Raw genomic sequence first — 25955 nt, 5'->3', positions numbered from 1 at the left:
TTTACACCAGCATTACAGACAGCATGACAAGAATCTAAGTTTCAAACATATCTTCTGAAACCTATTCTGCAACAGTGTTGTAAATAGCTTTGTTCCAATTGTAGATAAATGTATTTACAATTCAATTATTTTCAACAAAGGGATAGAGATAACAGTTGCTGATTTTGTCAGAACTGATGAAGGATGTTGGCAAACAGTCCAAACTCTACTGCATTTTAAGTGCAATAAAGTACATTCACAATTTTATTCAAAGATGGAAAAACACAAAGTAGAAATCGTGACTGTTAGAGAAATAATTTTTTTCCTTTGGAAGAGGTATTATTTTGTGTTGAAGGCTGTGTTCACATGACAGCAGGAGAGGAAGATAACCTGTCAACTGCAATGTGGTAAAGGGTAAATGGCAATGGCAATAGCCTAAGTTAATTAATTTTGCTCTGACAGTGATGGAGGCCAACAAATGCATTTCATCCAAGAGATAGCAACTGCTTCACATGCACTGAATCAACTCCTGGCAACTGTGCAAAGCTTTCCAGTTGCAAAGGAGGGAAAAAAAGTTGAACTGACCATATTCTATAGAATTCATCTGCAGAGTTTATTAAGTATCATACACCACTAGGGATTCAAATCATAATCTTTATCAGCCAGTGCAGGAAGTTTTTTCCTGTGTTGTTCCATAGCCCAGTCCTCTCTCAACCAGCTATTGCATGTGTGTTGCTTGTTTAGCTAGTCTAGTCTGCTGCAACTTGCATCTTCAGGCCTACGTCAGCTCTTCCATTCTTGTAATGCTACAACTAGCATTGGAGATTCATAATTGAAGTAGCGTAACAAAACTTGAAGAAAGACACAAACTAAGAGCATAAAGCTCCCCTAATTGTTCTCCACCATCTCTCTGCTTTAGCATCTTTTGATATCAAACCAAAGCTGTGATTCAGAAAGGTACTAATGTTTAAACCCAGTTATATCCCAAACCCTCTGCAGAGAATATTCATCTTTTTAAAGATAATGCATTTTCATATTTACAAGATGTAATAATTAATTTCAAGCAGTACAGTATGTCTCCCACAAACCTGATTTGTTTGCCTATTCAAAAAAGGAAATTAAAAAATGAATAAATACAAAACAAAGCCAAGTGCAATAAAATTCAATATTACATATTAATTGATCTAAAATCTGATTTCATTTCTACTACTGAGATTTTTGTGGCTCAATCAACATTTGAAATTATACTTAGGATTAGGGTCACTCAAAAAGATCGGTTTTGAATCAGTATTTACCATTTTCAAACTCAGCTTTGTAAAACAAGACATGATTAGGAGGAAAACAAAAATCATCAAATTATCATATGCATATACAGCCAAAATTTGTTCTTTAATGAAGGAAAGCAGGCAAGAAAAAAAAAACAGAAGAACCTTTAATTGCATAATACAGATTTCATTTTACATAAAACAAGAATGTATTATACTTCACTCACCCACACGCTAGCTAAGCACAGACTGGTGGCATATTCAAAAGATACCACTGCGAGGTGAGGCAAACTACAAAGCCAGGAAGAAAAGAGCTTATTGGACTATTTGATTGATAGTGTTATGTAGTGTTAACAAATAAGAACTCTGTGGACATCTATGGATGAAATGCTGCAGTTAGATCACAACATCAAAGTAGTAAAAGCCAGATTACTGAAGATTACATTGATCTAGCATATATTTATTAACCAGGAACTGCTACAAGTTTTCAGAAACTTGTTAAATATATATCCACTAAGAGGGTATAAAATTACTCACAGATACTTTAGTACCACACACTTAGTCTTAAGTTAAGTAAGTAAGTAGCATAGTAAGTTAATAATTTACACATCAAAATTACTTACAGATGCATTAGCAATAAACTAAAAGCTCTATGTTAAAATGCACATTTATGCTGTAGTTCAGAACTTCATTGCTCCTGAGAGCTAAACATTGGATATTTTCATATGCAGGTATCAGTCCAATATTAAGTATGGAGAGACATTAGTGCCATGTCAGTCAATAAATAGAAACTAAAAGAAACCAAGCATATTTCTTGATAGCATAATTTATAAAGGCATCTCTAACTTTTTAGTTCTAAACAGAATTATGGAAGACTCATGCCCAGAATAATTTGTGCTTCAGCAAATGAACATATAATGTTGAAAGTAAAGGAAAAAATACTTCTTCCTTCATAATATGCCCTAATATTTGAGTTTCCATTAGATGTGTAACTCAGTCTCTTTGTGGATTTGGAAAGGAGAGAATTCATAGGCCAGATATGAGCCAAGAAGGGACTGCTATGTGAAACCCAAAAGCTCTTTGAACAAAGATATAATTAACAAATCAAAGCACTTGTAGCCTACAAAAAAATCTCACTGTGTGTTTTAGACAAAATTTAATACCAAGGATGAAAATTTGTTGGATGAATTCAAGTTGAATTTTTATTTTGTATCAGAAGTTGTAAATGTCTGTTGTAGAAAGAACAGGTTTAAATATCAAAAAGCTGAAGTGGCTGCAAAACAAGGCCCATCTCTCTTTTCTCAAAATCTTTCCTAAATATTACTCTGGCTTATCAAAACAAAACAAAACGAAACAAAACAAAACAAAACAGTCTCAGCTTTCTATTTTAATGTCAGAGAGAGAAAATAATGCTTTGAATACATGATACTGGAGCTGCAGTATAATCAATATTTTTATCCTCTAAAAGTATTTGAAATATTTAAGATTGCAAGGCTCTCAAACATACTAAGTGTACAGGAAAATGTTAAAGTACTTAACACTTTCCTCAAATGTGATACTGCAAGATGAAAATACAGACTTTTAAATTTTTCTTTTGTGAATCAACAGGACTTTAATGTATCTACAAGTGAAATGAATTTTTATTTTATTCTGTATTTGCAAGTATGAAATAAATATATATGCAAGGTCAGTGAGAGAAACAGAATGCAATTCTTCCTCTCACTTTAATTCCTAAATATTTCACTAAGGTGACCCACAAAGAGAGGGTTCACAGTGTTGATTCCAAATCAAATGTAGAGGAGACTATTACTGCTGTTTTTATTTTAATTAAAAGTAGCTCCTATACATAAAACAGTAAAAGTAATACCTAAGAAATGCTTATGCTCAAATAATTTTACCTCCTTATCTGTTTCTCAAAGCCAATTTCACCTTTCTAGTAAATAGGTCAACTGCTAAATACTAAGCAAATGTCAAAAAAAAGGGAAAAAAAACCAACACCAAACTGTTTACAACTCTTATTTTTGACCTGTCCTGACCCAGAGAAAACTAACATATTTTCGTGTTTTTTCAATACAAAAATAAGCAGGATCATACAAAAACCCCCAAAACCTAATCAAAATCCCAAGCTTGTTAGGATACCCACTTAAGATAAAATAGTACACATCGTACTTCAAATACATATCTCAGGTGATTGAGATAATGAACTTTCTATTCTACAAGCAAAATGCCTGTTGTTTTTGCCAGAAATTTTATCTCAGGGCTGGTAATGTTTCTTGATATATTTTTATAAAAACTGGTATGACTCCACAAAAACGTCTAAATTTAAGAAGCATTAATTTTATATTATTTGATATGTCAGATTACTTTTTTAATTCCACAAAATAGTAGTGATACTTGAACTTACTTTGGTCCTATCCATCACTATCAGAAATATGTCTTAACTGAGGAAAAATACTAGTAAAGCAAACATGCTTGCTTTTTTTCTCACTCTTGCTATAAATTCAAAACTAGAGCTGGAATTTGATATTCCACTGAAGAAAAGTGAAGTAAGGAGAAAAGGAGTCCACCTGAATGTGGACACAAAGAAAAGAAGACATAAAAATTTTCTAATTCCTTATTCTTGAAACCTACTCCTCTTGCATAAAATTGATTTACTTACATAACTTACCACTGGTCGAGCGTCTTCTCGTTCTAGTATCTTCTGAGTCTGATCTGCTGGGAACTTCAGCACTGTTGTTATGACCTTGGCCATTGTCTGAAGAGATATAGGTTATCCATACATAATTCCACATCCACAAAGATGTCCGTAATATTTTAAATTAATTTAATTTAATAATACTGGATACTATTTTATTAATGTCAGTGGAAAACAGTGAAATCAGTAAGATATAACTATTTGTTTCACATTGTATATGCATAATGTGAATTATATGAAAACAATTTTTGCACATTGTCACAAACTTCAGCTGCTGTAGTGGGATTTAAGTTCTACGGCATCTATGCTCAAATGATAGAGTCCATTAATAAGACAGCATACTAGATAAAGTGCATGCCTAGAAAAAGCAATCTGTCAATCTTGTTGCAGATATCCTGCCAAGCAAGAGGCAAATAATAAAGTTGGATTGGAGGGCAAGACAGTAAAACTTCTCAGCAAATACACATACACACCTTGGTAAAGCAGTTTACAAAAAATGTGTTTAATTACCCACATTAAAAGTCACTAATTCCTGACTCTTAGATCCGCATCAACCTCCACATTTCTCTTATGTCTCCAATACTGTAGACGAACCAGTGCATTCATTAATGTCTTGATTGCATTCCAGTATCATTTACTAGGATGCATAATTGGCAATACATCCTAGATAATTTGCACAGATTCTTTTGAACTCTGTTCAAAAAAGAGGAAGCATGTCCAGAGATATAACAATTCCACTACTGAATCACCTTTGAGACAAGGGATACATATTTGCACTAGTATAGGGGATCATGCACAGAGAAGGGCCACCAAAATGATCTTACAAGGCAGAATTAGATTTAAAAAATGTCTTTTCTTGTCCAGGAACAAAAAAGTTGAGAGAAAGGAACATCTGTACTGAGAAGATAAATTTACAGATCTTTTAACTTAAGAACTGTGTTGGGGTAGTGGTGGAAAGCACAGTAATACTTTACAAGCATACTTAAAACTGTTTTAAAAAGTTCTATCATTTGCATCATCACTGCTCATGGTTTTCCAGTTCACGTAGCAGGATGAAATCAGTTCTTAAGATATATCCATAGATTTATGATTATGTGAGATAATCCTGAAGAAAGCAAACACGAAGCTCAGTGTCCTCCAGAAACACATCTAATGAATGAAAGGAAACCAGCATATGAAATCAAGAAGCCTACTGTCCAGCTTTTCACTACTTTTAAGAGTGAATTAATAACATCTAAGGTATACAGATTCTATAAATACTATGAAACATCTTTAAGCAACTACTGAAGAGGTATTTCACCATCTTCAGCTGGTAACACAGCTACTAACAAATTGTTATTTAATCCAACTGTAACTTACCATGTCTGTGTCAAGACTACATGAAAAGATCACTTTTGCTTATATTCTGCATACCAGCTTTCATTTTACATAAAGTTTGACTGACAAAGAGACTTTTACTGATAAAACTGTATCTACCCATAATGGTTTTTGTCTTGATAGGTACAGCAGTGAGAGATGTGAAAACTCCCTCCACCTACCACTCATCTTGGCAGGCTGATGAAGTCTTGAAGTTATGAATCATGTCTCTTTGGGAAAAAAATGTGAAAGCCTATTGAATACTTTATTGTCAGAAATAAACAGCACATAACAAATCACAAACACATGATAGTTCACATCATACAGCAAGATCACCTGTCAGCATATACAAATTTCCATACCTTTGTCTCACGACCCATCATATATTCAAAGAGCACTTTCCTCAAGTATTCAAACTCAGTGGGTTCCTCAAATAGGGAAACGTCAGTATGGTGAAGGTTTCCATCTGTGTAAACAAAAAGAGAATATTTATTCTGAGAGTCATTCATCCGAATCCAAGTTTCAGTAATGGCACAAAACCAAACAAGAACAAATACTGTATTCTGCACCTTAGATGGAGCAACTGCAGCCCTTCAGAAAGGCATTTAGGGGTGCTAGTTGGCAGGAGGTGCAACAGGAGTCACCAGTGTATGTGCCCTTGGCAGCCAAGAGGGCAAACCTCATCCTGAAGTGCATCAAACACAGCATCATCAATTGGTCAAAAGAGGTGATCATCCCATCCTATTTTGCATTGGTGCAGCCTCACCTTGAGTACTGTGTGCTGTTCAGGGCCCCATTTAAAAAGAATGGGAAGGTACATGAACACACCCAGAGGGTACCTCTGGATAAGGTACTGACAGGCATGTCCTATGAGAAGAAGCTGAGGAGACTGGGTTTGTCTAATTTGGAGAGATGGAGGCTAAGGCGTGACCTCAGTGCTCTCTACGGCTTCCTGAGGAGATGTTGATAGGCAGGTACTGCTCTCCTCTCCCTGGTACCCAGTGCCAGGACACATGGAAAATGGTTCATCTATCATGGGGAGCTCAGACTTGATGAGAGGAAACATTTCTTTACCAACAGGTGTCAAACTCTGCAACAGACCTCTTGCAGAGGTGGTTGTTGCCTGTTTATCAGTGTTGAAGAAGCATTTGGACAGTGCCCTTAAAGACATACTTTTCCTTTTCATCAGCCCTGAAGTTGTCACACAGCTGGACTATGAAACTGATGTTGGTCCCTTCTAGATGAAGTATGTTTCCTGCTCCTCTCCCTGTCAGTACATGCCAAGGAAATCCTTGATCACATTTCTTCCCAGCCCTGCACTAGCAGAAGGCACTAAATACCCACAACCATCTCCCATCATTGGCTCAGTCACCTTGAGGGAAGCAGGCATGGACCTTCTGAGGGGATGAGAGATGCAGATCATCCTGAGATAATTTGACCATTTGCACAAATTTGCAAAAAGCAAGTGTGATGTGATTTTTGAAAGTCTTCTGAGTTCATCCAGCTAAGATGGGTCTGCACAGGATGGCAAAGCTCCATATCTCTAACATTAGCAAGGCTCAATGCTTGAGCCCTCTGTCTCATGCAGTACATACTCCTCAACTAAACAGCTGCAAATCTTTTGGAGGTGAGCAATACCTGTTCATTTCCCTGTGCATTTTTTCTTAATTAATCTTACATTAAAAGAGTCTGAGAGGAACAGTATACCACCAGAGAGAAGGTCCATAAGCACATACTCTATCTCCAAAGTGTCTAACCACCAGTGTCTAAAGGACAGCACATGAACAGCGCAAGTCTACTTCTGCCTGGGTTCTGGGGCTGCTCACAGGCCTTGGGTAGCTGGGACCAGCCTCCTGGGACCCCCACCATCTCCTGCCAAGGGCCCAAGGGATGTGTCCCAGCTCAGCCTGGGACCTTCTGTCCCCACCTGTGCCCTGCTGTAGGTGTGCCCATCTCTGCCCCTGTCTACTGGACGCTCTTGGGTCCTGTACTGAAGAGAACTTAAGAACTCTGATACAGAGCTCTTTTAATCGGATGACATAAAACTCTATTATAATAGACAAGAGAAAACAAGGATGTCATAAGTGCATTATGTGTTTTAAAAAAACCTGACGTTTTATTTTCTAGACCAAACTGTATCTTTCTAACAAACGAAAAACTTACTTGTGATGAAAACTGAGTAATTACCTCTATATGGTGTTCCAGCTGATGTGACATACATATTTTTCTCATAATGTTTCAGCCGGTCTTCCAGTACATGAATCTAAACAGAAAACAGTTGACATGATAAACAGTGTTAAACCTAAACAGCAGCTAAAAGAAGCATAACTGAAACAGTTTCCAGCTACATATCATCTCTTATAAAAGCAAAATACATTTGCTTTTTAAGGAAGGAAAACATTAAAAACTGTGTTATTAAAGACTGTCCCAATGTTGTACATCTGCATATACACATAAAAATATATATAGCAGATGTTATGCATATATTATATATTCATGTATTAATTTTATATATAAGCATATATTTCTTTTTGTAGATAAAAAAGCTTACAACAAAAATTATACTTAAACACTAAAAAAGGTTTCGTTTTGAAAAAAAAATTCAAGAATTTCATAAAGTGCACTGTTCCCTTTTTCACTGTGCAATTCTTTGCTAACCAGTATCACAAGCATGTGGTGTTTTTATTCTCAGGGGATACAGGAATACTTTGAAAAGGACGCAGATCTTCTGAGAGCAAGTATGAGTGAAAACTATTTTTTTGTCTATTATATTCATAGTACCTTGTATGGAGATGTACCACATCGTCACTTGAAAAGAACAAACCTTTTAATAGTGCAAACTCCAAGTATCAAACAAGAATACTTCTTACTCATTCAACGTGACCCTTACCTGCTCTTTCAATTCCTGCTCCTTCAGTTTTGAATCATTGACTAGTGTTGTCTTCTGTGCAAGTTGTGCCTGAAAAGACAGTCACGTCTGGAAATTGCTGAAAATACATCATAGGTACCTTTGCAATAAACCTATTTCTCCTTTTAACACACACAAACTTATAAGCAGTATTTCAGCTTTAAAACTGCCCCGCAACGAAAGTATTAGAGAGAAAAATAACGTGTAAGACGTACCTTTAGTTCTGTTATTGTGACCTATAACAACAATAAAAATTTAGATTAAAATGTATGAAAAATACTGACTATATCAAGCACTGGAGAAAGAAATATCAATAATTGAGTTCTTATACAGTGTATTAATTGAGGATGACAAAAATTGAAATTACCCAATAATAACAACTAGTCTTGTAAATAGTTTAAGTTATTTGTAATGACAATACATAAAGCTGATATTTAAATTATCTCATTTAATTTTGTAAGACAATCATCATAAATGTAACTTAAAAGAAGCTAGTGTTTCCAAACGTTTATGAAATGCATATTGGAGATGAATAATAATTGAATGAGTATGAAATACATCACAGGATGCCCTAACTACAATTAATACTATTCAGAATATTTTATGTTTTTCCTTAATTCTTCAAGTCACATTCGGAAATGTGAACATATACCTGAAAATAGCTTCAGTTAAGAGCTTCATGAGCTCTACATCTTGCAAAGATGTTTATAAAGTACAGAAAAAAGTCTAAGCTGAAATTTCTATCTTTCAGTGTTTCAACTCCTAAGGAAAATAATGCTTCAGTAGTCATGGATGTAACTCAAGGCTGCATAAGCATTTCAACACCAAATAATTTATGTGTGAATTTTTTTTTAAGGTAGGCTAAACCTTACAACAGAAATGGTACGTATTCACAGAATCACAGAATATTTTAAGTTGGAAGGGAGCCACAAGGAGCAGAGTCCAACTTTTAAAGTGAATGGCCCATGCAGGGATTAAACCTGTGACTCTGGCATAATTAGCATCATGCTTTAACCAACTCAGCTGATCTCAGGGTCAATATTAATTTTTTCTTCCCAAGCACCTTTGCAATTGTGCGGAAAAGGAGATTTATTCCCTGTCTCAGATAGATAAAAATCTGTGGGGTCTCCTACAGACAGAAAATAGGGCAAAATCGTTCCTCTAAGGATCTCAAACTTCTAAGTTAAATTCTTGCTTCTGAAAACCTCAATCAGACATTTATTTTCTGATATGGAGAGACATTTTCTGATATTTTTACGTCCAAACATTAGTACTTATAGTTGTTAGTATTTGTCAATTTTTTATCAAAATCAGACAAGTACTGTTCCAATATCTAGGGTACACTTCATGTCAAAGTGGATATGTTATGTGTAATGTTTAGTCTAGGCTGACAAGCAGCAGCACAGAAAGTTTTATGAAAAACTTCTGTGATTTGGGAGTCCCTGATCTTAGACAAAATACGTTGCCCACAAAAAGTTGCATCCAGTCAACGGAAGACTTCAAACTGTTTAACTACTAGCGCTGAAGGGTAAAAAAAACCCAAAAAAACTCCAAAATGTTGCAAAGCAACAAAATAAAAAAGAAATCAAGTGAGACAAAAAAAAATACAAAATATAATTTATATAAGGCAAATATAATCAATTTGAATGCACTGTAAAATCCAGATGTGGATTTATACAGTTTTGTTCAGGTATTTGATAAGTTCCACAGGCCCTGTCTAATTTTCTCATATAGCTCTGTAATGCTGCCTATATACGCTATTGTAGCTGTTGCAAATATGTACTATTGAACCAGGTTAAAGCAAAATTAGTTTCCTACAAACATACCAAGCACAGACAAAACACAAAATGAGACAGGAGTAAAAATTAAAAACAACTCAATTTCTAAGTAGGACAAAAGAAAACTACTTGTCAACCCCAGAACAGATCGTGTCAGAGTAAGAATTAAATCCTGAAATACTGATAAAATAGAAACTGAAAGCCCACTTACATTACTCTAAATATTTGAGCTTTTTGGATCAGAAGATATACCAGGAATTATATGCAAATTCCACAGCACAATCTATTAGAATAATTCCATTGTTTTGAGATGAAATCACCATTGTGAATCGTACATTTAGTTGAATCAGCTATGCAAAAGAAATCTGGTGAGCAATTTGCTAAATTTGAATTTAGTTGGAATTCTCAAAATTACTCAAAAAAGTCTGATGCCTATATTCTAGAGAAATCACATATATACACTCGGGGAAAAAAACAAACAACAAACCTGCATTCTCATTCTGCAACTACTTTGAACCTGCATGCTTTAACTGTATCTAAGTATCGGCGCTACTACACAACCTGCTCATCTTCCCCCACAAATGAAACCATCTTTATCCTTTAAAACTAAACTGTTTATCAGTGATGGAGTTCTCTGAACTGGTTTGTACCCAATTATACACTAGAGAACTCCTCTGTGTTTCTCCAAAGTCTGCCATGGAAACTCCAAGGAGTAGACAGCTGTGGACGACATTGCAAACACAGGCAAAATTAAATGTTCATTTTGTTAATTGTAAACATATTCACTTTTAGACATTTAGTATTGGCAATATTCAAATACTTTACAGGTCATTGCCCATCTGTCTGATACATTTCTGGGAACAACTGAGGAATCATAGAATGCTAACAGGTTAGAATGGATCTTAAAGATCATCTAGTCTCAATACTCCTTGCCATGGGCAGGGACACCTCCCAGTACACCAGGTTGCTAAAGGCCTTATAAAACCTGACATTGAACACTGTCAGGGTTGGGGCATCCACAACATCCCTGCGTAACCTGTTCAGTCTCACCACCCTCAAAAATTCCTTCCTAACATCTACTCTAAATATCCCCTCTTTCAAGTTGCACCCTTTATTCCTTGTCCTTTCACTACAGTTCCTGATAAAAAGTCCCTCTTCAGCTTCCCTGTAGGCCTCCTTCAGATACTGGAAGTTTGCCTCTTCTCCAGGCTGAACAGCCTCAGCTTTCTCAGTCTGTGTTCACAGGGAAGGTGCTCCAGTCCTCTTACAAACTTCATGGTCCTCCTCTGGACTTGCTCCAACAGTTCCATGTCCTTCTTATGCTAGGGATACTAAAATTGTTCACAGTGCTCCAAGGGGACTTCCTGGCCACGCTCCTTGTGATGCAGCCCAGGACTTGATTGGCTTTCCCAGCTGTGAGCACACACAGCAGGCTCATGTTGAGTTTTTCATCACCTCTAACTCCCAGGTTTTTCTTACCAGGGTTGCTCTCAATCACTTCTCTGCCCAACCCATCGGTGTGTCTGGGGTTGCAGTGACCCAGATGTAGGACTTTGCACCTTGCTTTGTGGGACTTCATGAGGTTTGCTTCAGCCCACATCTCAAGCCTATTGAGATCGCTCAGGATGGTAATACCCTTTCCCTCCATTGTGTTGACTGCACCACCACAGAGCTTGGTGTTTTCAACAAATTTGCTGAGGGTGCACTCAGCACTGACAGGTTTCACTGTCTATGTCACTGACAAAGATATTGAATAGTATCAGCCCCAGCTAATACTGACCCCATGACTGCATCAAACACAGCATCATCAGTCAAAAGAGGTGATTATGCTACTCTACCACTGATGCAACCTCTCCATGTAACTCTTCTCCATGTGGACAATGAGCCATTAACCCAAACTCTGTGCGTGTGGCCATCCAGTCAGTTCTGTATCCAGATGATGGTCCATCCATCAAATCCCTGTCTCTCCAATCTGGAGACAAGGATGTCATGCAGAAGAGTAAAATGCTTTGCATTTAGTCCAGGTAGACAATGTCAGTTGCTCTGCTCCTGTCCACCAATGCTGCAGCCCCATCAGAGAAGATCACTAAAATTGTGATCTCCCCTTGTAAAGCCATTTTGGCTGTTACCAGTCACCTCTTTTTTCTTTTTTTCCTATGTGCCTTTACATAGTTTCCAGTAGAATCTGTTCTGTGATCTTGCCTAGCACAGAGGTGAGACTGACTGGTCCTTAGTTTCACTGATATTCCAGCTTCCCCTTTTTAAAAATTGGGGTTATATTTCTCTTTTTCCAGTCATCAGGGACTTACCCAACTGACACAATTTTTCAAAAATGATGGACAGTTGCTCAGCAACTTCATCTCCAGTTCCCTCAGAACCCACGCACGAACCTCACTGGGTTCCATGGACTTGTGCATATTCAGGTTCCTTAGATGGTCTTGAACCTGATCCTATCCTACAGTGATGTGTTGGTTTGGCTCGGCCTGGCTTTTTGTTGTGGTGGGGCCACAGAGGTGCCTTCTGTGAGAAGCTGCTAGAAGTTTCCACCATGTCCAGCAGAGCCAATCTCTGATGGCTCTGAAGATGGACATGCCAAGGCTGGGCCAATTAGAGATAATGGTAACGCCCCTGTGATAACATATTTAAGAAGAAAATCAGAACAAAGTGGTGGTGCAGTTTTAATTCCAGCAGAGAAGAGGAGGAGGTGAGGACATGTGAGGGAAACAACATGGAGACACCAAGGTCAGTGGAGAAGGAGGGGCAGGAGGTGCTCCAAGCACCAGAGCTGAGATTCCTCTGCAGGCCATGGTAAAGACCATGGTGAAGCAGCTGTGCCCCTGCAGCCCATGGGGGTCCATAGGGGGTGTAGAGATCCACCTGCACCCCATGGGGGAGGTGCTCACACTGGAGTGGATAGATGCCCTGAAGGAGGCTGTGATCCAGTGGGAGACCTGGTGGAGAGAGTTGGCCCCTGCATCCAGGCTGGAGGAGCCTGTCCTTGGAGGACGGCACCCCGTGGAAGAGTGACCTACACAGCAGTAGTTTTGGGAGGAGTGTCTGCCTTGGGAAGGTCTCACATTGCAGCAGTTTTGGGAGAACTGCTGCTCATAAGATTGAAACCAGGTTGGAGAAGTTCACAGAGAACTGTCTCCCATGGGAAGGTACCCCTCAGAGAGCACAGATGGACTCCTCTCCCTGAGCAGCAGAACAAAACTTCAGGTGACAAACTGACCAAAACTCTCATCCCATCTCCCTTTGTGTCACTGGGAAGGAGGGAGGGGCTGGGGGAAGAAAAGGTGTTTTTAAGAGCTTATTTTACTTCTCATTATCTTCTTCTGATTTTGTTAGTAATAAATTCACTTAGTAAGTCTAAGTTGAGCCTGTTTTGCCCTTAGAGTGTTTTCTCCTGGTCCTCATCTAAACTCCACTAATTTTTTTTTCTTCTCTGCCCAGCTGTGGTAGGGGAGGGTGAGTGAGCAGCTTTAATGGCTGCCTCGCATTAGGCCAGTGTCAAACCATGACAAGTGGACTCAGGGTCTTCATCCTCCCAGTCCCTGCAGCTCCCTTTCTTGACTTGGATGGTGTGGCTGGAGTACTTGCCATGGAAGACAGATGCATAGAAGTTGTTGAGAACCCCAGCCTACTCTTTGTCCGGGGTAGCCAGGTTTCCTATTTTCTTGCAAAGAGGGCCCACATTATCCCTAGTCTTTCTGTTGTTTACAACATACATATAGAAGCTCTTCCTGTTTGCCTTACTTTCCCTGGCTACAACAATTCTAACTGGGCTTTGGCTTCCCTAACTTACTTTGTCCCTAGCTTCCCGTACAATTTCCCTGTATTACTCTCAGGCCACCTGTCTTCATTTCCACTTCCTAAAAGCTTTTTTTTTTTTTTAATTCTGAGTTTGCCCAGCAGGTCCAGCAGCTCCCATTCATCCATGGAGGCCTCCTGGAATTTTTGCTGGATTTACTCCTTGTTGGGTGCATTGCTTCTGAGCTGAATACATGAAATACATACATTTACCAGTATATAAATTTGATATAACTGTCACATCAGTAATCCAGAAGATGAATGTATAATACAATATGTAATGACTGCCTATATTTATAGCAGACTGCTATAACAAACTAGGAGTGAAACAGTTAACAAAGAAGTCCTAAAGAATAAGTACTCTTCAGACTTTTCATAATCATGTTTTAGAAGTTAGGAGTCTCTTTAAGAATCTTCCTCTAGATAATAAGATTATGTAAGACTATCAGTAGGTGAACAAGGTTTAATTAAGAATACAAGGCAGTCTTAGATTTCTGCTTTTCCTATTATGAAAACAACTCATACCATGGAAAAATAATATAAAGGGTTTTGTACACAAGTGCAAGGCAGAAGTAACAAACACTAGGTCAGTGAGATAATTTGTACTTTCGGTTTCTAATGTCAAATATATAAATTTACTCTCTCCCAGGGCTACTTGTTGTAAAAATGAAAATATTAAAAGTAAGGTCAATATGAATTCTCATCAATCACTCAACAACTTGTACACTTTTTATCTCCTCAGTATAATAACAGCTATTAGTATTTTCACCAAAGAATTCTTCAAATTAAAATGTAATCTCGGAAAGACAAAAGAATGAAGGCAGTCTTCTTTCAATGAAGGCCTCTATACCAGTAATTTATATATTCAAGGCACTACTTCAGACACCTCTGAAATGCGAATTTTTAAAAAATCACTCTAAAAATGACTTAATGGGATTTTCTTTCCTTCTAAAGGGCTTCCAGTAAAACCAACATAAACACATGTAGAGGACAAAAAAACTCAACCTTAATAATAACAACAGAACTGCACTTTTCAACATACCAACCAAAAAGGTAGCACCAAATATTGCAGTTTCTAAAGAGATTCCTTTTGTATGGGAAAGTGAAGGCCAGATACATAAATAAAGTCCAATTAGTAATAAACTACAGAATTTCCCATGGACCAAGAATTTCACACTTAGAGATATAAAAACAAATGTCAGTGCCAGCTCACTTTTTCACTGTGTTGCAATGTTCCTCTTCCGCAATCCTTTGTTTGTATTCCTTCTGCAAGTCTTCCAGCTGTGCCTGCAACTCATGAACTTTTGCTGTCATCTCTTCTTCACGAGACTTCAAAATACAGGCAAAAAATTACTTATATAATGAATCATTTAACTATTCAAAACTTTAACTATGGTGAACATAAAACAATCAACAAACGTTATACTATACACAGAAAGGATATGCTTGATATTTGTGTAAAGGCTAGTTACACCAGACTCCTACAGAAATGACCAAGAGAAAGAACTGGTGCTTACCAAGATTTTGTAGGCCTCCAACAATAAAGATTACATAGCTAGGATTACAGTTACATTCTTTAAATTCCAAAAAAGATCTGTTTCTCTTGGGCATTAAAACAGCATTCAAGTATAATCCAGAAAGTGCATGAAGGTCATTACCTTCATGGAAGGAGTAGATGACAACATAAAATTAATTTCTATATTATGAAAGTGACAAGGACCTAAATCTTTTCCTCAGCCACTCTCACAAAGATGCTATGAAAGCAGTTTTAAGCGCATTTTCCAAAACAATGACCAACAATTTCCCACTCTGAAGGGTTTGGAAGGCAGTATTCACTGTAGAGGAAAGAAGCAGTAACAAGAATGGTAGGGAGGAAATGACCTCTTCCTGTATAGGAGAAAAATACAATGACCTAAATCCTAGGAAGTTAATCCATCTATATGGCACTTTGTAAAAACAAGTATTTTTAAAACTTGTGTCCCCTCTGGCCTTTTTGTGAGAGAATATGTTAGGGACCTTATAAAACAGCACTCCAATTCCTAGTGCATGTCTCCATTGCTGAACAAAACTAAAACTCTAGTTTCACTCACGCTAACCGTACACGGCAGTCAGTCAGTTGATGGCTTTACTAACACAGTAGTACTTCAAGTCAAATTAGTACAATTAATTAACTGATAACAAGTCCAGAACTGCTGATGGAAATTTTGTTCTATTCAAAAATCTCAGGAGTATAAATTATAATGATAAAGAATATTCTCTGGAAAAATAAGTGTAGGACTAGAAAGCTGATCTAGGCTTAAAAGACTTACGGTATGCCATTACTAATAAAAGAAATACTTCCCTCTAAGACCAATTTTTAAGATGTTCCTTGCACATGAGTTAAGAATAAAACACCTTTCCCCTGCAGCTCCTCAGTCCAGAATGCATCACCAAAAAGAAATTAAGCAAATCTACCCACAAATAATGGGTACGATGCAGTATCTGAGCAATATGATGCAGTATCTGAGCAATTTTTACAGCCTCAAAGTTTAAAAAATATCCATGCTCAAGGAAAACCTTGCTCAAACATCATGACCTCCAAACAATGTTAACTTCTATTCACTCCCATGATTCTTCTATGCCCTCAGAAGTGCATCAACAATTAATAATTTCTAAGAAACTTTTTAAAAATTTTTTTATAGAAGGTTATACTCCCCAGTTTAAAAATTCTCAATACCTGGCATATTAAGGGATAGTGATGGTTGTTGTTTTGGCTTTTGCATTTTTTTTTTACTTTTTTTGTCCACCAAGAATCTAAAATTTTACAATTTGTACACAACTGTTTAATTTAATAAATCACAATTGAATGCACTTCATTCTTAGTTAAAAAAGATAGCTGAAAGGCTGAAAAGAAATTAAACTCAAAATGATGAATGACACTTTTGTAAAAGGGACATACCTGTGAGCAAATATTTGGATAAACCCCTGAAGAGAGATTATTTTTGAATTTAAAATTATTAGCAATCAAGTGGGGTTCCAACATGCTACTGATCTGCATTTACAGTAAGAACTTATTGTTCTACATAGCATCTGGCATACTCTGAAAATAAGCTACATGATATTTGGATTTAATTACAGTTATAGACTAAGACTTCAAAAAAGTTATAGTTTCCTAAATCTTAATCAGAAAGCCTATCCTGTACTCTCATAGAAGGCATTACAAAAAATGAAAAGATACGTAACTGAAGTTAGGTATTTTATTTTTAGCTCATAGTTAGGCTTAAAATAAACTAGCTGGAAAACAGCATTCAATTTTTCTCTAATGATATAGTTTATTTCAAGAAAAAATACTTAGCTCCCTAATTAGAGGTTATGCCAATCTAAAAATCCTTTAACTAGGGAGACTTTCATGATATCTTACATGATAAAAGTTTTCATAAAAGAAAACAACACATAAAGCGAAAGTGGAGCACTTCACAAGCAAATCATATTAAGTTTAACAGATGGAATGATTCTTCCTTGTCTTCGAGGATAAATAAACCAAGTTAGACAATTTTTAGCATCAACCATATTGAAAATGCAACAGAGCAACAAAGTTATATGAGCAAGATTGATTCTTGCAATTGGCTTTATTTTTGCTTCATCTTCTTACCATTTGAGACAAACTTTCTGCATCATATGAAATTTGTCAAACGCACCATAAGCCAAGTCAAGTATAAGTGAGGTGATAACTGGTAACTTTAGGCTAAATCTAGTGATGTATATGTTCCTATTTCTATCAGAGATGTCAATGAACATGATATACATCCAATTTAACATAAATATTTCTCAATTTTTGAGATGCTTGCAATATTTCTTTCAGGAAAAAAAACTTTTTTTTTTTAATTCCCTAAAATAACAGAAATAAAACACTCCCACATATAACTATGAAAGACAGATATACAGAATACTCATGTATTCTGTAATTTAAAACATCTAACTACAGTTTATTTCAGTCTCAGGTAACTGTCATTGCCATCATCAATGAGATGCAAAAAAAGACAGTGTTCATGGCCTCCAATTGCATGTAAGTCAAATTAGCCTAAATCTTCAGGATCATACAATGACTACATCATACTTGTTTCTGACATTAAGGATGAAAGGAGCAGAAAACACAAAGGAATTACACCTGCATGACTTGAAATCACATACCTATCTGGGCCTGAATGGCAACACACTGCACACTGAGGTAAGAAAAATTTAAATCCTCCAGAAATGCAGAATTTAGACCTATGTTATGAAAAAAACCCTACAAAACAAAACAGAAACCACCAACAAACAAACAAACAAAACACACACACACAAAACTCCCAAAAAACTAAAAAAACCCACAAAAACAAAAGAAAAAAAAAACCAACCAAAAAACCCCCCACAACCCCCCAAAAACAACCTTGTTTTTTTAATATCAATCAATTTTTCTAAATTAGGAAATAAAAGAAGGGGACTGTAAATATAAACCCCTCTAATGCTATTCATCCTGCTAGAAGATCAAAAAATCAGAGTGAAACATACCAGCCTGCTTAGATGTTTGAAATTTTTAGTATGAAGCACTCAGCAATGTTAAGTGCATAGATTTTTGAAATGGTAACTGATCACAACAATCCACTTACATCTATTACTCCTGGCTCTATTCATGGAATAGTCTCTTTTATTACACTATTTGTGAAAAGAGGACTAAGATTGACAAAGTTAAAGCCTGCATTCTAATATGATGTACAGTCTAGCACTGAAAACCATTTAATGTTTTCAACACGTACAGGCAGGACTGGGAAAATTTACTTGGCTAAAACAAGAGGCATCCTTGGTGAAGTATACTTAAACTGAAATTGACTGGTAACTCCTGGTCGAAATGCTATTAGAGAATAAGTATGTCTATCTGCAAATATCATGCAGAAAAACTTCATTACAAGCAAAAAAAAGAAATCTTTACTTGCATAAAAACTATGCAAACACACTGCACCCTGCATGGAACAGAACCTTACTTTAAGGGCTATGGCACCAATCTCAGCAGGGCGAGAGGAAGGCGATAGAGAGTGAGACTGCTCCATAAATACTGTATTTATAAAAAACAATGCACCACCACCACCACAATTCTACTAAAAGTTTAAATGTCACTCCGTTTTCTCATTCCAGTCTGGCACACAAACTGCTTAAAGAGGTAAGGACTTAGCCATCTAATTTTTATTGAATGATCAAAGTTAAGGCTTAATTTCTGATGTACTTTCATGCCCATTAACTACAGAAACAAATATTTTCTTAATTGCAAGCTGGGTCACCAGACATATCAAGCGTAATTCTAGCAGTAAGACCTTTACTAGAAAGAACCACAATTTTTCTATCTAGATATGCAACCGAAAAAGAATAATTTTGAAATTTATATAGTCATCACTTTTCAAAAAGGTACCTCAAGGATTTCTTCATATTTTTTCACAGTTCTTCTTAGATCATCATCTTTTTCAACAATTTTTTTATGCAACTGTGTTGTCTCTATGTGATGATTTTCTATCAATTCATTTTCTACCTCCTGGGCTTTACCTACAAAAAAAAGTTAGGCAGTATTAAAAAAAGCATGATTTTGGTTTTGCTTTTTTTAAATTATGTCATAACTGATAACAAGTCCAGAACTGCTGATGGAAATTTGGTTTATTCAAAAATCTCAGGAATACAAACTATGATGACACACTTACTCTGGAAAAGTAAGTGTAGGACTTGCTACATTTAAAAAATGCTTTGAAGTAACTATAAGGAAAATTTGCCAGGAAAATTCATTTTTCCACACTATCAGTTACTATTATGTCCCTTGATCCTAACATGTACGAAATTTGTGGTCTGCAGTTTGTAACCTGAAGCAATTTTTTCTATCTGGTGCTGGAACTAGTTTCTAGAAGATGACAACCAATATTTATTAACTAATTTTATCTCCTATTCTATCTAGAAATGTAACTGAAGCTTTTGCAATCTTCAGAAACTCCTCACCTGTAGGTGTACTTCTAGTAACTGGAATCAAACCACAACTTTTTCTCACTTTTCTAATCTCAAAGTTACACTATGGTGGCAAAAGACTGAGAAGACAAAATATGTTGTACTCTAGCTATAATCACATTGTGTTACAATCAGACATCATACCCAGTTGGTACCTGTTAGTGGTTAGTGAATGAAGTCTGCAAGATCCAGCTAAGAAAACACAATTCTGATTCTCAGATGGATCTAAGTTTCTCTACAGGTTGAGTAAGTTTCTCTCCAAGTGCCATATATTCAACACTGGAATGTTAAAGTTTTTACTACTGGAGACAAAGTAGCACTGCAATGGAAACTTACCAATGCACTTTCATCTTCAAAATTTTACTCTCATTTTCTTTTCTTTTATACATATGACAGAAAGACAGGTACCTATGGCTATCATGCCATGGCAGATGTAATGAGTGCTAAATCAAAGATCCATCCTGCAGAACAGCTACATATGCATTTTCCTAATTGTACTACAATTAATATATAAGTTATTTCCTGAGCAAGACAAGTTATTTCCCTAAGTTCTCTAGACATTCATAGAACACGTTGTGTTTATCAGTCACAGGTAAAATCCCTCCCCCAAAACAGAAATAACTGAAGATTCAGTTCTCTGACTACTTTACTGATTACAGTTATATTAATATTGCACTTACTGATGGTCTCTTTTACTGCTGTTTCTAATTCTCTCTCTTTTTGAGCCAGCTGAGTATTGAATTCTCTTATTAACTGCTTTAAGGTGGAGTTGTGCTTTAACTCAATGTCTTCTTGTTCACATCTGTTAAAAAAGGTCAAAACATACAGCAAGGAAATATAACATTTAAAGAGGGTGTGAAAATACAAGGCAAGGCAAGAGATCTGGGAATTTCTTGAGAACTATTTTAGAAGAGGATGGTTTTGAATTATATGAATTCTGTGAGATTCACAGAGGCTTTATCTTCCTCTCCTATCTAATTCACCTGGTAGGTGTGGGTGTTTCATTTAAAAACAACCCAGAACGGAATCCCTCCAAAGATACGGAGTTTTTGCTGAGGAAGTTGAAGAACTGGAAGAAAAGATTATGCCATAAAAAGAATTTTTAGGGAATTTTTAGAATTGCTTAAGAAACTATTAAAAGTTCTAAGCAGTGCACCACATTTTGTGCAGTATGTATGAACAACTATTGATATCAACTGAAAATGAACACTCTCAGTACTAAGTTTTAATAAACTTTATTTCCTGTTTGAGAAAAACAGAATTATATTATATGCTTCAGCAATGCTGAAAATCACCGTCACTGAAACAGATCAGAAACAGTATTACTCTGCCAAATGTCAAACCTCTTTTCTTTCTGTTTCTCTAAGTCTATTTAGAACAATTAAAGAAAAACATCAGTCATTATTTCTTTGTTGTAAACTGAGCTTTCAAAAAGTATTAAAAGTATTCTTGAGGTTTTAGTGGCAAGAGATAAAATATAGAAGTGGCAACACAGACAGGAACAAAGAATTTACCTGATTTTTTGCTCCATTTCCTCTAATGACTCCTTCTTTACTATGTCAAGCTCTTGCTGATGTTCCTTTCGCAGAGTACGTATGTCTTTTTGAAGATTATTCACCTCTTTGCATAGCTTCTGTTTCTCCCCTTCAGTCTCTTCCAGTTTAGTCTGTAAGTCCTTCTGCTGGTTCTGCATATCCACTAGTAACTTCTGCAGCTCCAAAACAGATCTGGACTTTTCTTCAGCATTTTCCTCAAAAGCTTTCAGACGGTCATTTTTTTCACTCAACTGCTGCTGTAGACATTTTACCTTTTCTTCATATCTTAAAGTAATATCTTCCACCTCAATCTTAAGCACTTCATTTTTCTTCACTATATTATTTTCTAATTCTTTTATCTTCTGTTCTAAAGACTCACTGACTGCCTCCTTTTCCTGCATTTTTTTCTGTAAGTCTCCAATTATATTCTCCATATCAAGATATTTTTGTTCCTTAACTTTCAATTCTTCCCTACTGCTTGCTAAAACACTGCCACAACAAGCATGCTCATCCACTAACAATGAATATTTTTTGGTTTGCTCCTCAAGTTCTTTCCTCAGACTTTTGGTCCTAACCTGCTCTTCCTGATGGCTCTTCTCAACACATTCTAGTTTTTTAATGAGTTCTTTCTGTTTGTTTTGCAGTTCTAGATGACAGTCATTACTCTCCCGTTGTTCTTTCTCATACTTCTGTAATAATGCATCTTTTTCGGTTAAGTCCTTCTGTAACACTTGCATTTTCTCTTTGTATGTCTGTTGGACACGCTCAAGTAAGTTATTTTTTTCTTGTTCTACAGCAGCTTTTACACTCTCTACTTTTTCCAGCATCTCCTTCTCTAATTCTGTGGAATCTCTTGTTAATTTAAGTTTTTCTTCTAAGGACTCGATTTTGGCTTCTCTCTCCTGTACTTTCTGCTCCAACTTTCTTAACTGATCTTCCCTATCTTGCTTAAATTGCCGTTCCTTTTCTTCCATCTGAGACAGTAACTGCTTTCTAATAGAACCTATTTTTTGCTCTGCCTTCTTTTTCAGATCAGCCAGCTTAGTGCTGTTCTCTGCATTCAGTCTCTCTTCTAATTCTTTCAGTTCTTCCTCTTTCCTTTTAAGTATCACTGACTTCATTTGATCAAATTCCTTCTCCTTTGCTTCAAAATCAGCTTTCAGTGAATCTATTTGCTTCTCAAGATTAAGCACTTTTTCTTCAGCCTTCTTAAATCTATTCTCCTTTTCAAAAGCCACCTTCTCTGCCTGATGGAGTTGGCAAGCTATTTCTTTTTTCTCTGTGTTTTTTTGTTCATTACACTTTTTAAGTTCCTCCACCAAGGAATCATTTTCTAAGGTTCTCTGAGCAATGTCTTTTTCTAGTTCAGCAATTTTTGCTGCTTGTTGTTTTAACTTTGAGGTTAACTCACTTTCTTCCTTTTCCCTCCTGTTTTGCTTTTGTTCCAATTCGCTTTTTAAACTATCAAGATTCCTGCTTTGTTTAGCCAGCTGTTCCTTCAGTTTATTTAGCTCTTCATCTTTCTTACTGGCTTCAGTATTGCTTAATTCAAGTTTGCTCTGCAAATCTTTGATAGTATCATGATTTTGGGTAAACTTGGTTTGTGCTTTCATCTTCCACTCTGACAACTGGGCCGTGCAAAGATCTATCTGATCAAGAGCTGATGCTTTTTCTTGACTCAGCATCTCAACTCTGGATGATAACTCTTCCACTTGATTTAACAACTGCAACCGATCCTCTTGATGTTGTTTGCTTAACAGAGATATGGCTGCTTCCTTCTCTGTTAAACTTACTGTGCTTTCAAGTCTAACATTAAGGTCAGTAACTGTTTTGTTGAGAGCAGACACTTCAGATTGTTTTTCCTGGAGCTCTTCCCTCATTGATGTGACAGCATTGATATTTTCAGATAACTCTTTCCTCAGCTGTGTTATGCAAGTTTCTTTCTCTGATGCTGCTTGCTGCTGATGTCCTCCCTCTTTTTGCAATTGTTTATTTTCTGTTACAAGTCCTGCAATGTCAGCTCTCATAGACATAATTAAATTGTCTTTCTTCTGCAGTTCTTGAATTGACTCTTGCAAAGAAGTAGTAGCAGCAGAATGATGCTCTGTTATTTCCCTAAGCTGAGCTTCTAGTTCAGTAATCTTACTTGTTTTGATTATTATTGCTTCTTTAATCTTTGAAGTTTGGCGCTCACAGTCTGCAATTTTACATGTTATTATGCCAATTTTTTCACTACATCTTTCAATTAATTCATGGCCTTTAGTTTGCAACGAAGCTTCAGCATTCTTCCAAGCATCTAACTGGGCTGTAAGTTCTCCTGACAACCTTTTAAACTCAGTTTCTTTTAGCCGAATTGACTCTATTTTTTTGCCATAATTTTCATGATCTTTATACTGAGAAGACTGCACAGTTTGGAGTTTTTCTTCAAGGGTTCTCACTGTATCAGCCAGCTCCGTAATTGTGGCTTTGTCCTTCTCTTCAATGGCTTTCTGTTCACTGAGTTGTTCCTGAAGTCCTGTCTGCTGTTTCAGGGACTGGTTAAGATCACTTTCCATTTTTTTCAACTGTGTTTTCAAGTCACTTTCCTTATCTGACAAAGCACCCACCTTAGCCACTGACTGCCTTAGCTGTTCTTGCAACTCCTTCAGGCATTCCTCATTTTTCACTCGTTCTTCCTTCAGTTGGATTATTTCTGTTCTGGAGTCCTCCTTTTCAGCACTGAATGTGAAAAGCTTCTGTTTCAGGTCTCCAACTTCCTGCTCTTTCACTTGCAGTTCCATAGCATGTTGTTCCTTGAGCTCTTCAATCTGCTGATTAAATTTCTTTTCCCAACTTTGGGTTACTTCTTCTAATTTCCTTATGTGGTCTTCAGCAAGACTGTCTAGTTGCTCTTTCTGATTAGATTCCAGTTTTGACACTGCATCATTGATTCCAGATGAGCTGGCATGTGCCATTTCCAAAATTTTAGTATTGAATTCACTCTCTTTCTGACTGAATTCCAACTGCTTGTTTTCAAGCTCCTTTTTTAGTTTAGCTTCCTGCTCAGCAAGTTTATTTTTGAAAGTTTCCTGCATATCTTTTGATTTCTGTTTCATTTTTTCCACTTTCTTCTCCTGACATTTCAGTTTACTTTCATACTCTCCCTGTAAAGCACTAATTCTCTCCTCTGCAGCTAACAGTTTCTGTTTAAGCTCTTCCACTTGCTTGTTCTGTAACTTCTTCATGTGCTCCATTTCATTTTCCTTCTCAGTCAGACTTCTCTTCATCTCATCAGCCTTTCTTTGTAGGTCCTTCAGTTGACATTCATACTGCCCTGTTAGAGTGGTTACTTTCTGTATATTTTCACTTCTTTGCTCCTCTAGCTTTGCAGACACTTGGACAAGTTCAGCTTCAGATCTTTCTGCAGATTCCTTCATTTTCCGTTCATGTGCTTTTAGCTCCTCCAAATGTCTGTCCTTCTCCTCCAGTGATTGTTTGAGCTTGTTGAGTTCCTCTTTGAGTACCTTCTCAACACCTTGAATAGACATTTCATGCTCTTTTAACATTGTTTCAATCACTTCATTGTGCCATTTCCTCTCTTCCTCCAACTTTCCTTTCAATTCTTGCTTAGCTTCACACACTTTACTATTTAATTCGGAGAGCTCTTGCTCTAAATCATGACGTATTTTTAGTGCTTCTGAGAGCTCAGAAGACAGTGCTTCTAATTCTGTTTGTTTCACATCAAGTTTTTCTAATGTTTTTTCATTCATCTCTTCTATGTGTGCACAGAAAATTGTTTCTTTCTCTTTCAAAATGGTTTGTATCTCTTGTTGTTGTTTCTCTCTTATTTTTTCTATTTCAGTTATTTGTTGTTGCTTTAAAATTTCAAGTTTTTCTGTCCAAAGCTTTTCTTGCTGCTGTTTCACATTCTCTAGTTCTTTATTGTGTTTTTCAACCATATCGTTGATTTCCTTACTGTGCTGGGTTTTTTCAGACTCTATGAGAGTATTTAATTCCTCTGATTGCTTTCTGTCATCTTGCAAGTACTTTGCAAGAGAGCTTTCCAGTTCAAGAATCCTCTGTTAGAATACAGTTTTAAAAGAATATGAATATTCAAAAGGTAAAAATTTGATAAATTTTTAAAAAATCTTACCAGGTTCACATAACTACAGGTTACTTATTCCATTATTTTTAGTGAATGTCAACTTCCTCAATAAGCCTTTAATTCATCTGGTTTGTTCTCACTTTTGCTTCCATTATGGAGAGTTAGCTAATTAATAAAAAACTCGCTATCTCACTGCAGTGAAAATACACACAAAAACCTGAAAATAATGTAACTAATTCAAATAAAGTAAGTAGTGACATTTATGAGAAGTATGTTCACATTTTCTTCTTAAACTAAAGTACCAACATATAGGATGAAAAATATAGGAAATTTACAATAGCTTCATGGAGTTTTGTATGTGTCTAATGATTTATCATAATTCTACCTCCCATGGAAATGCTGATGTAAAATGCTGATGTAGGCAAAACTTTGAAACAAATATCTGGGAGTGGTGGAATAATGTACAAACTTGGATTAGCAGAAAATACAGTCTTACTCATTACATAAAGCAAAGGACACTAAAAATTTAAGCAAATCTTTTTGCT

General features: G+C 36.4%; 1 protein-coding gene across 1 annotated transcript in view; it reads right to left on the bottom strand.

The window, feature by feature from the left end:
* GOLGA4 (golgin A4) overlaps positions 1–25955 on the bottom strand; it is a 77482-nt gene that overhangs the window by 1330 nt on the left and 50197 nt on the right. The window contains 11 exon segments of the mRNA XM_036379128.2: positions 1472–1535; positions 3913–3999; positions 5658–5761; positions 7483–7558; positions 8186–8254; positions 8419–8439; positions 15005–15011; positions 15014–15120; positions 19214–19344; positions 20472–20593; positions 21306–25384. Coding sequence (XP_036235021.2) covers positions 1506–1535; positions 3913–3999; positions 5658–5761; positions 7483–7558; positions 8186–8254; positions 8419–8439; positions 15005–15011; positions 15014–15120; positions 19214–19344; positions 20472–20593; positions 21306–25384 — 4833 coding nt within the window. The 3' untranslated portion in view covers positions 1472–1505.

This window comes from Molothrus ater, chromosome 1, assembly GCF_012460135.2.
Source record: "Molothrus ater isolate BHLD 08-10-18 breed brown headed cowbird chromosome 1, BPBGC_Mater_1.1, whole genome shotgun sequence".
In the NCBI taxonomy this organism is placed as follows: Eukaryota; Metazoa; Chordata; class Aves; order Passeriformes; family Icteridae; genus Molothrus; species Molothrus ater.
This window is presented reverse-complemented; position numbering and strand designations above follow the sequence as displayed.